We start from the raw sequence: 14,795 nt of genomic DNA, 5'->3' as shown, positions 1-14,795 counted from the left end.
AATTATAAAACCGTATACTCACGACTCCCATAGACCAATTATTAATTGTTTAATAAACGATCAGAACTTTTATATATTACGTGCTAAAACTGTCCCGTTTTCTCCCAGCCAAGCTATATATGTTGTTACTTTGTGGGTGACTATTTTATGTATGGCTGATAGTTTAGACGGACCATTAGTGACCACTGGGTTAGGGCAGAGCCATAGAAATACCGAGTAGTCCAACCCATTGTTACGTAAAACACAAATTGAACGGCAATTTGGGTCCAAAATAACACAGTAGGTATAGGGAAAATGTATGTTTTTCGGTAAATTACAGAAAAACTTGGGCCTAAAAACAAATTTAAAGATTGAAAAATGTAAAAAAACATGTGTTATTTGTTTTCTGTGTCAAAAATTAGAATTAGAAGCGGTTGATTTGCGACATTTTAGTCATTTAATGCGGCTAAATTTATACATTTTTTCTAAAAAATGTTTGGTAAGGTAAATAGAAGCTGTTTTACACCTTCCCACAATAGGAAAACACAAACAAAACTTAACAAGTTCGTTTAAACCCTTTGTCAAAGTCACCACTTTTGCTCTATTTTGGACACACATAGACGGCAGTTGGACTACTCGGTGTTTATACGACTCTGGGTTAGAGCAATTGCTGTACCTTAGTAAACATACGCTAACAAGTAGTGACCACCTAAGTACGATTGTGCTGACCACTAGATAGGAGCAAAGGTTAATAAGTCTCTTGCCAAATGGCTCGACGACACACACGACATACTTACAACGGTGGCAGCATAGAGCCTCTAATTCGATATCCTGCAGTTAAACCATGGATAATACATATATATATATATATATGGTTAAACATGGGGTTTATTATTTTTGTGTACAATTCTTTTACGCATAGATGTTTCGTGTTTTAATAATAATTAAAAACACAAAATAACAAGGGGTTAAATAAATAATACGCCACGGCGACGGAATATCGTTAGCATAGGTTTTAGTTGTACTTATTGACTTATCAAAGTCGGAAACGCCTAAATTGTGTATAGTATACGATGATGTGGCTTGTTTTAGCCAGAGTCGTAGAAATATCGAGTGGACCAACTCATTGTTACGTTAAAGATAAATTGAACGGCAATTTGGGTCCAAAACACCACAGTAGGTATAGGGAAAATATATGTTTTTCGGTAAATTGTTGTTAAACTCTGGTTTTAGCAAAAATAATTGCCACTAACATAGAAATGCAAAACTACGTCATAACTCAAAAAAATCCCCCCGACGATACACGTAATAGATTTGTAAAGATTTCCAAGATACAAGAAGTGGCTGTTGAATTATTACCTTGGCTAGATTAATATTTGAAAAATTTAGTTGCTAATAACATATTTTTGTTTAGCATGGGTATTACAGCATGTTGTACATATATAACACTAGCCATTGCCGCTGTATCAGCGTTACTTGCGTATTATAACTGGAATATTGAAACGTTTGTTGAATTTTCAAAAACATTCGATTCAATTCCTATTAACACCCCACCTGAAACCAAAGTTGCAAATTCATGGAAAGAAATAATTCAATATCCACAAAAACACCATCGATTCGACCGCATTGCTGTTGGGTATGCTTTTTTTAGTGATTCGTTTTTCCCCATATATATTTTGCCGAAGTCTGTTAGAAAAACATGGCCACCGCCCACCGCCGATGTGATTCTTTTTAATTATGCAATTCATAATTTGTTCTGTGTATGGCAGCAACTGCTGCTCGGAATTTTCTCTGAATTTTAAGTTTTGCACAAAAACATGAAGGAAATATCAGTCTGGCTCTTCATGCAAAACCTCTGAATCTCCTCAGTCATTTTGGTTAATTATATAATAAATTTAAAGCATATTTTTGTAGCAACAGTTGATTTACATAATAAAGTTTGATCTACAATTATAAAAAAACATTTAAAAATTTAGTTTATGAATTTTCTCAATTTCAACACCTTACCTACTTCCTATCACATTTTCATTTATATTAAAAATATCAGAGTAAATGGAAATGTTGACATCATCCTGAAAGGATCAAAACTCCTAAGTCTCCTTGATCCGTCTTCTAACTCTTCTGGGAGACCTAGTGATGATCATGAGAGTCTTAAAACTATAGAAGATCTAAAATCAACATTTGCATACCACCATAGCAAAGGGGCCGGGGGAGAGAGGTATATGGAAAACAAAGAGGATTTTCGGAAAGTTCTGGAAGCTGCAACCAAAGTTCAAGATGCTGAGGTAATTTGTAACACAACATGTTTTAGTATTAAATAAATGATTGTAACTTGCTTTTTTCTCATGTGGCTGGAAAATGACAGTCGTTATAACATTGGTGTTTACTATTCATACACCTCAAGCCAGCTTATGAGTTGGGGTGACTATTTTTTTATGTATGGCTGATAATTTGGACAACCCATTAGGGACCACTGGTTTGAAACAATAGCCGCCAAGCATTTTGCCCAAGGACACATACGCCCACAATAATAGTATTTGTCAATTTGCATGAATGCCTGAATGAATTTGACCAGTATTGGACATGTCAGTGCTGAAACACCTAATAATTGTGAAAATTAATATCAATTTTTTTCTAAAAAGACAAAGCATGAGTAAAATAAATATTTCAATATATATATATACATAAAACCTTAAACAATTAACCACAAAGTTGTTATAACTACTGTCTTGCTCCACCACATAATAATAAATAAATGAGTTCAATTCATCCAGTACTACATCGGTGGAAATGCTGCTTTGATGGCACAGAAACTTGCGACCATCATACATGATGATGGGGAAGTAACTGTGGGCGTTCCTGTTGGTCCAAAACTTAAACCACTCCTACACCCCATGCTTAAAGTGTCTTCTACATCGTTAGTAGACGATGATGAATATCATATGATACTTGAGTATGGTAAAGGTGAAAGGTGATGCAGATTTTGTTTATTTGAAATGTAATATAGTAATAGTACTGTGGGGTAACTGTAAGATGAAACACCTTAAGCACATAATATCCAAGTATCCCGAAATGTGTTTTAAACAATTAACAATGGTCTATGGTAGTTTTGAGTTTACGGTTTTATATTTCTTGAGTGTTCTTTGTTTACTACCGAATAGGATGAGAAAACAGAAGGAAAAGTTCTCCCATCTCCCCCGCCCTACTTTGCCTTAACTATATAGTTATTATGAATGTTTGGATATTTTAAAACGTATTCAGCTATCAATGATTTTCATTTATTTATCTGTTTTATATTTTCAACTTGTCATCTCAGCATAATTTTATTTTATTTTTACATAAATCTCTAATATTTAGGTAATAAAAAATATTCTATCAATAAAACTGTTGTAACCTAATTACAAGTTTCAATAATATAGGCTTTATTGGACTGCATCTGCAAACGCACACAACGTTAAATACACAAAGCGCACAATATATACAACGTAATTCTAAGGTACTACATTCATACTCAACACAACAACCTTCGCATACTATTACTATAATACAGTGAACACTGCAGCACGATAAGTCTAACACAAGGAAAGAAGGACACGTGGCGGCAAGGCAACCTCGGGCAACAATGCTTAGAGCGCGTAAGGCGCGATAAGTCTACAGTGAGCAGACACGATAAACAGTTTACAACAAAAACAAAAGAATATGTTAAACAATTATTAACAGTGACATTTATGGATCACTTTTACCCTAACCTTGTACACTACCTTTATTTACTATACCGTATATATTTTTGGGGACCATTCTGTTTGTTTGCAAATTTTAACATGAAATGTTAAACCAACAGTTGGGCGGGTAAAGTTGCCCCGATCGCTTCACGATTCATCTTCTCACATGATGTGAGTAATTCACAAATGTTGGCGTTTGAACCTTTTATTCAAAGTCTTTCACATTTCAATCCAGATCTTATTGTAATATCAGGTAAAAGATAATATTTTATTATAATTATGTTACTGGAAATTAAAAGTAAAACAGAGCCACAGTATATGTGATAACGCTGTGTCATCTCTCTAATTTATTTTTAATTAAATGAATGTTTTAATGATTTTTTTAACATTTGTAAAACTGTTTTATTAGAACTATAATGTTAAGTTAGCCCTTAATTTTTTAAAAAAATTTTGAAATTATATATATTTTTTGTGTATCGTCAAAATGGACACAGTAAAATATAAAAAAATTCATAATAAAAGATAAAAATAAACAAAGTGGTATATAACATTTCCTCTCAGGTTTCCATCTCCTTGAAAGTCAGGAGATGACATATTGGAGGAAGAGGATCGGTGAAATCGCCGATCTTATTCTTCCTTTATCCCATGATGTTCCCATCCATGTTGAGTTAGCAAGCATGGCAAATGAACAATGCATTACTCAGATTGCAAATCAGGTTTATTTCAACAGCACATGTTTTAATGTTACAAGATGAAGTTAAAGTAACTTTTTTTTGCAAAATGTTACAACTATAAGGTTTTAGACATGGTCTTACTCCCTGTTTCCCCTATTTTACCTCGCTGTAATATTCTAATTCTTGCCCAATATATTTTCTTCCCTATTTTATTTCTATTTTTACCCAGATATTCCACCTGGTTGATTCAATCGGCCTAAATGAGCAGGAGCTGTGGTTGATCTGCAAAGCAGGTGGAGGACCTCACTGCTCCTCCCACCTTAGTGGTCCTCCATCAATCCCTGTTGCAAACGACATTATTGAATGGATGTTGAAGAAATACTCCTCCTCACCCAGATCCCGCCTCACTCGAATTCACTTCCACACACTCCCGTACCATGTTATAGCAACCCACGCTGCCTCCCGGTGGCGAAACCAGGCTTCCTCTATCGCTGCCGGAACCCGTATCGCGTGCACTCAAGCATGTGATGATGACAACATCGCACAGCATCCAGACAAAGTAAACCTTCGCGTCCAAGGGAAGATCCGTCTTTCCGTCTCCGACTCAGCATCGCGAGAATTTGATCCAAGTCACCCCACCATGACGTGGCAAAAATCGAGTATCTCATTTTTCTTTAGTCCAGTTTTGATTTGCAAGAAACCCCTAAAAACTGTCGGTCTTGGTGACGCAATATCCGCAAGTGGTCTACTTTATTCAGGATTTGCATAAACATTTTATAAATTTCAATTTTTCGCATAATGTTCTGTTTTTTAATTTTTCTGGTGGTATTTATGTAAAACATGTAAGGTGATTAGCTAGTTTTGAAAGTGCTTTTGCTATAGAAATAATCATATATCCATTAGATGCTACACGTTTTGCATAAGTAGATAGACTACACACTTAATATGCATTCAGTAGTTCGCACATTGCAGTCTAACATCCATAGCAGACAAGGTGCACCAACATTCCTACATTTTGTCTCTTCAAACCAAACAAGTTATTGCCCAGCCCAGCATTGCTGTATGCACCTGCTTCTAATGCAGCTTGCTACATCTATTTCATTTCTATTTTAATTAATGAGATTCTAAAATATTTCTTGGGCTTTTTTACTCTTTTTGTATTTACCAATCCAGACATAGGCCTACACATGCATGAGTTTGGTATGTGATTTAACTTCATACTCCAATCTCATATAGACAAAGTTTAAATTTTCCACTGAACATCACATTATTATCATTGGTTATGCTGTCTTAAAATTTTGCACCTTTTGAAATTTTGTGAGTTCTTCACAATTATTTATCAAATTATACAGATGATGATTATCCTCGACACGTTATGCACTAATACGCGTTGGTAATAAAACACTGCGCGATTTTTAAAGAGACTTGTTCTTGTACTCCTATCTGTTCATACTTATAGTAGGGTGGGGAAGATGAAACACCTTTACCACATAATCAAAATATCCTGATGGTGTTTTAAACAATTAACAACGGTGTATGGGAGTCGCGAGTGTACGGTTTTATAATTCCTTAAATATTCCTTGTTTACTACCAAATGTGTCGAGATAATAGAATGAAAAGGTGTCCCATCTTTCCCCACTCTGGGCTATACCCTATGAAAAATACACTTTTTATGTCCAACGTATATGAACTATATCCTTTGCAGTCAGATCATGCCTTGTTTGATACTTGTTAAAGTCGGCTGGCTAGCCAAACTCGTGCTTATGGTTTAGGAATCATCAGCGTGTATTCTCTGCATAACAATATGAATGAATGTAACCATATATATATATGTGAGTTCTTGTTTAATTTGATAATTTCATTTACCAAGAACAAGTCGTTGCTTGAATGTGTGGCTTTTAAAAATCTTTTTTTACGGAGTTAATTTATGTAACGTAAACGAAACACAATTGCGTTTTTTTATTTACTTATAATGTCGTGTCTGCGAGGCTAAATGTTACTTATTTATACTCGCATGTCAGAAAATCTTTAGGAAGTTAATAAAGCTATAGTAGGATGGGTAAAGACACCTTTATCACATGATAGAAAACAGAATAAAAAGGTGTCCCGTCTTTTTCCACCCTACTTTAAATACACGTGGTTGTTTCCTAAGCATGCAATTTTTGATTGTTTTCCTGCATGGCTGACAGTATATGAACCACTAATTATTGACAGTACCAGGTTGGAGAAATGACCATGGAGCGCCAAAAGATAGATATCATCATATTTATTTAATTAGTGATGCGCTATCCAATACACACGCCCACAATGACGACAGTATCCATTGGCTGAGAAACAAGCGCTCCAACCTATATTTCACGGCACCTATACTGCTTTTCCCTTACACTTTAACATTAACATCTACTCTAACTTAAGGTATTCAGTTTGAGAAACTAAACAAATATAATTGTTACTACAATCGTATTTAAACAAACTTGACAGCACTTAAAACACTGTTTAAAAAAGTCTTGTTTGACGACCGCATAACCAGATGTTTGGTTCCCAGGAGCGAATCATCGTGAGTTGATTAGTTTCTCGCACGCGATCTCGACAAATCTATCTTAATATAGCTCATAACTCTCTTGTTTCTTATTGTGTGGGATGTTACATATATATATATATATATATATATAATATCTATGGATGCTACTAATACAGTGTTCACTCTTGTTCATGTAAACACACTTTATTTATTAAGATGGCGAATCGATGTAAGCTGTATATATGGCGTATTGGTTTAGTAAATCTTCCTTTTCATAATTCAAAGCTTCTCTTCGTGTTTTTCATTAATATAATCTTAGATGTTACAGTCCGACAAACGATGATATTTTGTAACTTTTTACCATCAGTTCAACAGGTTTATAAAGTTTATTTATTGGAAAACGCGACCGCTTTCACTTTTCTTGATAGTTTGGCAAATAGTTAATAAACCACGCTGGTGCGCAGTTCGTAGAGAAAACAGAACCCGACACGAACAGCCTGTAAATTGAAGAATATAACTTTGTAAATATTCTTTGTTTACTACGAAACGAGAATGAACAAGTAGGACAAGAAAAACATTAACAACGGTGTATGGGAGCCATGAGAATACAGTTATATAATTCTTTGGATGTTGTTAGTTTACTACCGAAAAGAATGAAAAAATACAATAAAAAGGTGTCCCATCTTGTCCCACTTATACTGACATCCTTGTAAATAATAAAAACACCATTACACTTACACGCATACGACATCAGGGTAGTCACAGCATTCAAAAGATGATTGGCAAGGCTGGGCGATGGCGGTGCATTTCGGGCTCCTCGATGTATCGTCGTTGTTTCCTGTTGGCCACGGTACTGCCTTTGCTTTGTAATTCGGCTTGGCCGCTTTGGCTTGCTGTTCCCGTATCTTGTTCCTACAGTTACATAGGTTTTACTTTTGTACGTATGATGTATAATGTAGATTGTAACACTTCAGTACATGCGCATTATACCTGACGGTTTCGTTGTCAATCAGATCATCCAAATTCACCGCGTTCACAGGAACAGCCTGTGTATAAAACTTTTGTCAGTCTTCTGAATTAAAACAGCCGCCCACACGCGCAGCCAAGTATTCGTGTACGTAATTCTACGAACTTACGACCGCATCTCTGAAAAGCATGCAAACCAACACAGCCACTATTAGAGTTGCTCCATTCATCGCTCCAAATGTCTTTAATGAAAGCTTACTCGAAATATAACTCTGTATAAGGCGTGGCACGCTATATGTATATGTAGTGATACACCTTCTCATTAAGTCAAGTGTCGGCAAATATTGTTATACCGCTCTGTTTCAATAAAAAATTGGAGCAACCTGCGTCATACTAAACGATGCCGGAAGACTGTACATTCTTAAACCAATAATAAAACCTATATAGCGATGTTATATAATGTCAAACAAAATTATTAACAATGTTTCGAAATGTATACGGGATAATTGTGGGGTTAGGTCACAAAATTAACAATCTTTTTGAAAGCTACAAATTAAAAAGGGGGTGTTTGTTATGACGTGTTTCGAGGTAAAAAAGTACGCGGTTTCCCATATTGCGCTAAATATATGTACCCACCGCCACTAGTAATTCAAGCAACTAAACAATAACCTAACTAAAAGGCACACACGTTAACCAAACCACCTGTTGTGTATATACGAAACGTTGTTCAAAGCAATATAGAAGGTTGTGGGAGATTGGACAGTTTTTTATTCTATTTTTCGTCCCGTTTGGTACAAAACAAAGAACATTTAAACAGTTAAATAAACGTATCCCCACGACTCACATACTGTTGTCATAATTGTTTTAACCACGATCGGGATATTTGGATAATATATTCTGAAATTGTCCCATTTCCCCCACCCTATACTATGTACTAGTGCTGTGGTGGAAGTCTGTTTTGTGAATTTTGCGGAAACTGCGTTCTTTCAAACCTCGAACTTTGTAATTCGGCTTTATCACTTTGGTTGGCCAATATCCAAGCGGTTTTCTTCATAAGGGTGCTCAGGGTTTAAAAATAAGAAAACCGTATTCATGTCAATTATATCCAATATTTACTTGTATATTACACTATAATATGGTCTAAGTCTCGGTTAGATCAGCCGCAAACAGTCGATAAGACAAACGCAATCCTTGTTCGATTTTATTATAAGACGACAATGCACACACCAGGCTCACGGCGTTCAACCGCGGGCAGAATCAATGAAGTAAATCGACAACGGAAGCCCAGAGTCCATGCATACGTAGGTTGATAGAAAATTCAATAAATGCGAAAGTCTTAGATCGCAGCATCAAGTCATGCAGAAGTTGCAAAGTTTCTAGCACGCACCTAACCCCTTTGAGTGTGCAATATTATGTTCAAACATGAATTAACGGAACCTTCGTTCAGCGAAATGTTTGTGTCGATTGAATTTAAATGACGTGCATTGGGATTTCCTACCTATTTACTCGTTACATCACATTTAGTTGAAGGAAGGCCACAGTGTTGCATAGAAGTTGCGATAGGTAGATGGTATATGGTATAAACAGAAAAGTAAGAAATCGCGTCTTCGCCAACTATGCATATAGAAGTGTTGGATTAATTTATTATAGTATATGACCATACAATTTGCCTTAATGACAAAAATAACAATAAAGTGTTTGGATCTACAAATGGACTACTTGTGGTTAATAGCTTGAATTGATTACTCAAAGCTATGAATTAATGTGTAAGATAATTATATTACTAAACATTAATTAGGTTTGTGGTGCTGCATAAAAAAGTAAAAATTTGTGCTCTGCTTTTTTGTGGTTTGTTTTGCATATCTGCGGTTTCTTCGTTTAAATGTCGTACATATATAGTTTGTTTGCACGGTGTAAATGTAATAGAACTGGTACGAGGGGTAGGAAACGAAGCGTCCGTGTTATAATCACTGTGTTTTCCGGCCACGCGAGGATAAAGCACAAACATATTCATTTATTTTTGTGGACAAGCCGCACTTATTTTGAGGTCTGTTGTTTACGTGGTATCTGAGGTCGACTATGCATCATGCTGAGCCAGCATTCTGGTGTACAGCCTACGAGAGAAACGTTCCAATTCTTATTTCACTCCCCGCAGTGTTTTAATCTTAAAATCCGCTTTTTCTTCTAGGTTATTTTTACGCTAAGTTTAAAAAACCAAAAGGAGAAACGACTTTGCTGTGAAGCCGGGAAGGGTCAGAGAACTTCCAGCACGTATATACTGTTTGTTGCTTTCACCGGAAAACATGAATTCAACAAGCCCAGAAACGAGCGTAACTGGTGGATACAGCATAACTAAAGGTAATTTTTGTACTTGTTTAATACGGCATCTGTTATTTGAGATCTTCTTACATTTGCGATATTCAAAAGATGTATTTTCATAAAGATTTAAACTGTTTAGTCACACAGATCGATTGGAGTTCATTGAATCCGTTAAGATAAATATATGGCATGTAACAAGCACTCGGCTGTGATGTTTGATCTCTTTATGTTGCATCATGACCACGCTTGTTCTTACCAACGCAACCATATACTGGATGTGTGTCTAGCTGTTAGCTGTAATGTAAAGAATACAAACATACAGGGGCTGTAGTATAGAACTATATAATGATAATACTTTATATGTAGTAGGGTGGGGAAGATGCGGTACCTTTTCATTTTATTTCCTTGTTTCCTTAATTAGGTAAAAAACACAGAAGTTTCAAAGAATTATAAAATCGTAACCTTACACCTCCCATAATCATGTAAATTGTTTAAAACACGATGAGGATATTTTTATATTGTGCGCTAAAGGTATCCCATCTCACCCCACAATACTATATTACAGAAATAGTTGCGGAACCATCGGAAGAGATGCTTTTGGATTGTCCACCAGATGCTTCAGTGTTTATTCCTATCTTATATCTTGCCATTGCTGTTATAGGACTCATGGCAAACGCTCTTGTTATTTACATCATCTTAATACTTAAGTAAGTGCGCGCTTGTTTTCCTATTAACTATTATATGCTACCGCAGAACGCCCATTTATTACCGCTCGGGGCCGGGCAGAAACATTTATTGTATATATATAAAACGGGTGTTTTGTTTCACACCTCACACCCGCTTATGAGTCACCACAAATAACGTCACTGGGTTTGATACGTCATCCTTAGACGTGACGCTAGCACTTCCACTTTTCGTAATTTTACTATTATTCTTTTTGACCTCAATAAGTTGACCTAACGTATTATGGGAAACCTTCATATACTACTAGATTCTTGTATCGGTAATTAAGACAAGTAAAAATGATATCTGGTACAATGTGGTTTCATTATTGTGGAAATAACCTACTTTAAAAATATATTTGTGCCAATGTTTTGTGTTTAAAATTTCCACACTATTTGTTTAGAGAATACAAGAAGACAGTAACAAACGTTTATGTTGTTCAACTTGCCATCGCCGACTTTATGTTTCTTTTCATCCTTCCATTCGAAGCAGCAACTAAGCTAAACGGAGAGTGGATATACGGGACAGCATGGTGTAAAATTACAGAAAGCATAAGGTTTGTAATTCATTCTTATTTAGTAATACCACATGTTAAGGACAGTCGTATTTTTTCTCATTTGAACCCGTTTAATCGTAAACAGGATGTTTTTGCGGTTACGGACAATTATAGGTTAGTCACACGAGACAGAGGAAAAGGGGCGTGAATACTAAATACCTAAATCGAAATTGATACACTACTGGTTATAATGAGCCATGTAACCTAACCTTATCCGGCGGTTCCTAACCAAGAAATGTCAGATTTATTTTAAATATTGCGGCCGATAAAAACCTTCTTCACAACTATAATGGGAAAGTGCACAAAACTGTTTGTCGCCATATTCGTCTGTCTGACGTAATTTTAATTATTCGACACTTTTAAGGTGTTTTTTTTTAACATACAAAAATACTTTTTCTACAGAATGCTCAACTACTACACATCCATACTTTTCCTGACCATGATGTCGGTGGATCGCTACATGGCAATCAACCATGCGATGAGTAGCAAGGCAGCGAAGTTCCGAAACACAATGGCGGTTGGTCTCATTAGCGCCACCATCTGGTTCATTGGATTCCTCAGCGTTATTTTCATACTGATTCAGGCAAAAGTGCAGGACTGCAAGTGTAATATTGAATTTTCACGTAAGTTTCATTCATTTTTGTGATGACTTATCTACAGATTGTGCTTTGTTGACTGCTATTTAGAAAACATTATTGAGTTGTTTTTACAAAAGTGTGTTGGATAAACGTTGTTTCATTACAGAACCGATGGAGACAGATTATAGTTACGCGGGAGAATCCGGGAGTGGCGGGCATGATGAGTATTATGATCACGACACCGCGGGCCAAACGTAAGTCTTTGATTATATTGAAACACAGTTTTACACACAGTTTGTTTGCAATAAAATATGGTAAGTTATAAGCGATTGAATTCCTTAAAAAATGTAAAACCTACTATGTATAGTAGTGTGGGGTCAGATGAGACACCTTTAGCACATAATATCCAAATATCCCGATCCTGTTTTAAACAATTAACAACTGCCAATGGGAGTCGTGGGGATACGGTTTTATAATTCTTTAAATATTCTTTGTTGACAACCAAATGAGATGAGAAAATAGAATGAAAATGTGCCTCATTTTTATCCCACCCTATACAATACGTAATAGTAAAACTAAGTAACAAACTATACCACCAGCATCCTCAATGGCAATTTTGTTTGCCGCCATTCACTCCCGTTTTCCTATCCACAGACAGCACATGATAATTATATATAAATGTTCATATTACGGTGATGAAGCTTTACATTTAGTATAGCCACGTATTTTAAACCAGTATATATTTTCGTAAAGGGAATCGGCCGAAGATATCGTACCGTTTGATTTGGACAGGTAATTTATTTTGCTGTTTTATAGATAAATAACTCAATTTTCGTATCACGAAAAATGCGACACCGTTTGATTGCTGGTATTATTTAATTTCATACAGTTTTTTATACTGTGCCAAATTAATATTATCTTTATCGTCCTGACCGAAAATATAGCTCAGTTCATGAATAAATTATACTTATTTTTTGCGACGCGAGCGTTCTGTCAAAGTGGAGTACGATTTAATACATAAAATTAATATTTTGTCAGTTACATGAACAATATAAAAGGATGGTGCAGTTACAAATCCCACAAAGAGCTAATTGTTTGGTTTGTTTGCAACTTTTTCCTTGCCTTTGTTCTACCCTTGATAATCATCATATTATGCTACGTTCAAATAATTAGACGAATCTCACAACCAATGGCGATCGGTAAGAAAGTTACATCATTTGTGCTGTATAAAAACAATGTTCACTGTTGTATATGTTAGTATTTTTTATTTATTATATATGTTAGTAATTTCACGATTATACTATAAATTTAAAACGTTAATTACAGTCGTAAACAACTTCACAGTTATTACTCATGCACGAAACATCATATAGTGGGTGGGGAAGATGAGACACCTTATCATTCTATTTTCTCTCTTGTTCGATAGTAAACAAAAAACATTCAAATAATTATAAAACCGGCCAAATGTGTCCCATCTTCGCCCACCCTACTATACATTTATCTTATCTAATCTTACAAAATGACTTCTTATATATTTCAGGCAAGAAGTCGCAAAAGTCCAATCAAACACGCAAGCGAGTCACTCGCATGGTCACTGCACTGGTGTCGGTGTTTATAATATGTTGGTTGCCTTACCATGCGTTCAATATGGCTCGTGCCAATGACAGCCAGTTGACCAAGAATGTGTGCATGGCAGTCCACCATTTTACTTTAGTGCTGGCTTATTCTGGAAGGTATGATATATCCCAGCATTTAGTAAAAAACAACAACAGTTTCACTCGTCCGTTTTCAATAGTTGGAAACACGATTAAGAACTTTGTGGGACATTATATAGTAGGGTGGGGGAAGATGGGACACCTTTTCAATCTATTTTCTTTTCCAATTTGGTAGTAAACAAACATTTAACGATTTTTTATAAAACTTTATCCTCACGGCTCCCATGGACCGTTGTTTATTGTTTAAAACACGATCAGGATATTTAGTTATTATGTGTCAAAGGTGTCCCATCTTCCCCCACCCTACTATATATTTAACAATGGCGTTCACTATATCACACACGCGTACAGTAATAATTGAGATTAATTTTTACCCCAGCATGTTGAATCCATTTCTGTACACATTCCTTGGCACAAACTTTCGCAAAAGGTGGCACTCTGCGATCACCAGAACACGTTCGTTTAGACCAAGTCTAGGCAGCAGGAGCGGAGCAGAGTACACACATGGATCTGGACGAAAATCAAGGTTAGTTTTATAATCCTATACCCAAATTTTGTGTCCAAAAGTTTGTATATATGTATAACGTACATTTTTTATACTTGTCATCACGATCTACAGTATTTATATTTCGCATAAAACTGTGATTACAGACGAAAGTCTTCTGGTGTATCTCTCAATGGTCAGAAAACCAAAGATGACAACATAAGTTTATCAAATGTAACGAAGCATACAGTAGTTCCAACCAACCATGTTGTACGGCAGGAAGACCAAGTCTAATTGTTGCCTGGCTATATACTAGATACACTGTTTAGCCTGCTGTAGAGATTTTGTTGCCGATTTGTTTGGCTGCGTTAACAATTGTACAGACTTTCATCACTAGTATTTTTGCGTGTAAATAAAGACCTTTTAAATTTCAAATTGCTTAACTCGGAATAAAATTTGATTTTGCTCGTTTCTGTTTTCCTGTCTTTAGTGCAGGTGTCTCGTTATGTCTAAGTCTAATCTAATGAGAACGCGATGGTAAAGTAAATGATTTCTATA

At 35.7% G+C, this 14,795-nt stretch overlaps 3 protein-coding genes across 3 annotated transcripts; 2 read left to right on the top strand and 1 right to left on the bottom strand.

Annotated features, from left to right (window-relative positions):
* Positions 1–1,319: 1,319 nt before the first annotated feature.
* On the top strand, positions 1,320–5,795 carry LOC149732147 (ADP-dependent glucokinase-like). Its single transcript, XM_089882238.1, has 6 exons — positions 1,320–1,615; positions 2,027–2,264; positions 2,754–2,950; positions 3,821–3,954; positions 4,263–4,417; positions 4,605–5,795. The coding sequence occupies exons 1-6, from the start codon at positions 1,395–1,397 to the stop codon at positions 5,142–5,144; spliced, it is 1,485 nt and encodes a 494-aa protein (XP_089738364.1). The 5' UTR covers positions 1,320–1,394; the 3' UTR covers positions 5,145–5,795.
* A 1,247-nt stretch (positions 5,796–7,042) lies between these two features.
* On the bottom strand, positions 7,043–8,635 carry LOC149732146 (uncharacterized). Its single transcript, XM_089882267.1, has 4 exons — positions 8,033–8,635; positions 7,887–7,942; positions 7,635–7,808; positions 7,043–7,393 (listed from the first exon to the last, which is right to left on the bottom strand). The coding sequence occupies exons 1-4, from the start codon at positions 8,183–8,185 to the stop codon at positions 7,309–7,311; spliced, it is 468 nt and encodes a 155-aa protein (XP_089738393.1). The 5' UTR covers positions 8,186–8,635; the 3' UTR covers positions 7,043–7,308.
* Positions 8,636–10,006: 1,371 nt separating this feature from the next.
* On the top strand, positions 10,007–14,708 carry LOC149732145 (somatostatin receptor type 2-like). The gene is made up of 10 exons (XM_089882243.1): positions 10,007–10,220; positions 10,747–10,888; positions 11,308–11,460; positions 11,863–12,083; positions 12,205–12,292; positions 12,792–12,830; positions 13,077–13,237; positions 13,579–13,771; positions 14,133–14,279; positions 14,405–14,708. Exons 1-10 carry the CDS (start codon positions 10,166–10,168, stop codon positions 14,529–14,531), a joined length of 1,326 nt encoding a protein of 441 aa, XP_089738369.1. The 5' UTR covers positions 10,007–10,165; the 3' UTR covers positions 14,532–14,708.
* The last annotated feature ends 87 nt before the right edge of the window (positions 14,709–14,795 follow it).

This window comes from Ciona robusta, chromosome 8 (assembly GCF_009617815.1).
Source record: "Ciona robusta chromosome 8, ASM961781v2".
Taxonomy (NCBI): domain Eukaryota; kingdom Metazoa; phylum Chordata; class Ascidiacea; order Phlebobranchia; family Cionidae; genus Ciona; species Ciona robusta.
The sequence above is the reverse complement of the archived record's forward strand: the minus strand, read 5'-3'. Positions and strand labels throughout refer to the sequence as shown.

Excerpts from the sequence above, each read along its gene's own strand:
- LOC149732147 (XM_089882238.1), top strand. The coding sequence starts at position 1,395 with ATGGGTATTACAGCATGTTGTACATATATAACACTAGCCATTGCCGCT. Across the intron at positions 2,265-2,753 it reads CCAAAGTTCAAGATGCTGAG|TACTACATCGGTGGAAATGC; the intron begins GTAATTTGTAAC and ends CAATTCATCCAG. Across the intron at positions 2,951-3,820 it reads GAGTATGGTAAAGGTGAAAG|TTGGGCGGGTAAAGTTGCCC; the intron begins GTGATGCAGATT and ends TTAAACCAACAG.
- LOC149732146 (XM_089882267.1), bottom strand. The coding sequence starts at position 8,185 with ATGAGAAGGTGTATCACTACATATACATATAGCGTGCCACGCCTTATA. Across the intron at positions 7,809-7,886 it reads ATTGACAACGAAACCGTCAG|GAACAAGATACGGGAACAGC; the intron begins GTATAATGCGCA and ends ATGTAACTGTAG. Across the intron at positions 7,394-7,634 it reads TACCCTGATGTCGTATGCGT|GCTGTTCGTGTCGGGTTCTG; the intron begins GTAAGTGTAATG and ends TTCAATTTACAG.
- LOC149732145 (XM_089882243.1), top strand. The coding sequence starts at position 10,166 with ATGAATTCAACAAGCCCAGAAACGAGCGTAACTGGTGGATACAGCATA. Across the intron at positions 13,238-13,578 it reads CTCACAACCAATGGCGATCG|GCAAGAAGTCGCAAAAGTCC; the intron begins GTAAGAAAGTTA and ends TATATATTTCAG. Across the intron at positions 14,280-14,404 it reads GGATCTGGACGAAAATCAAG|ACGAAAGTCTTCTGGTGTAT; the intron begins GTTAGTTTTATA and ends CTGTGATTACAG.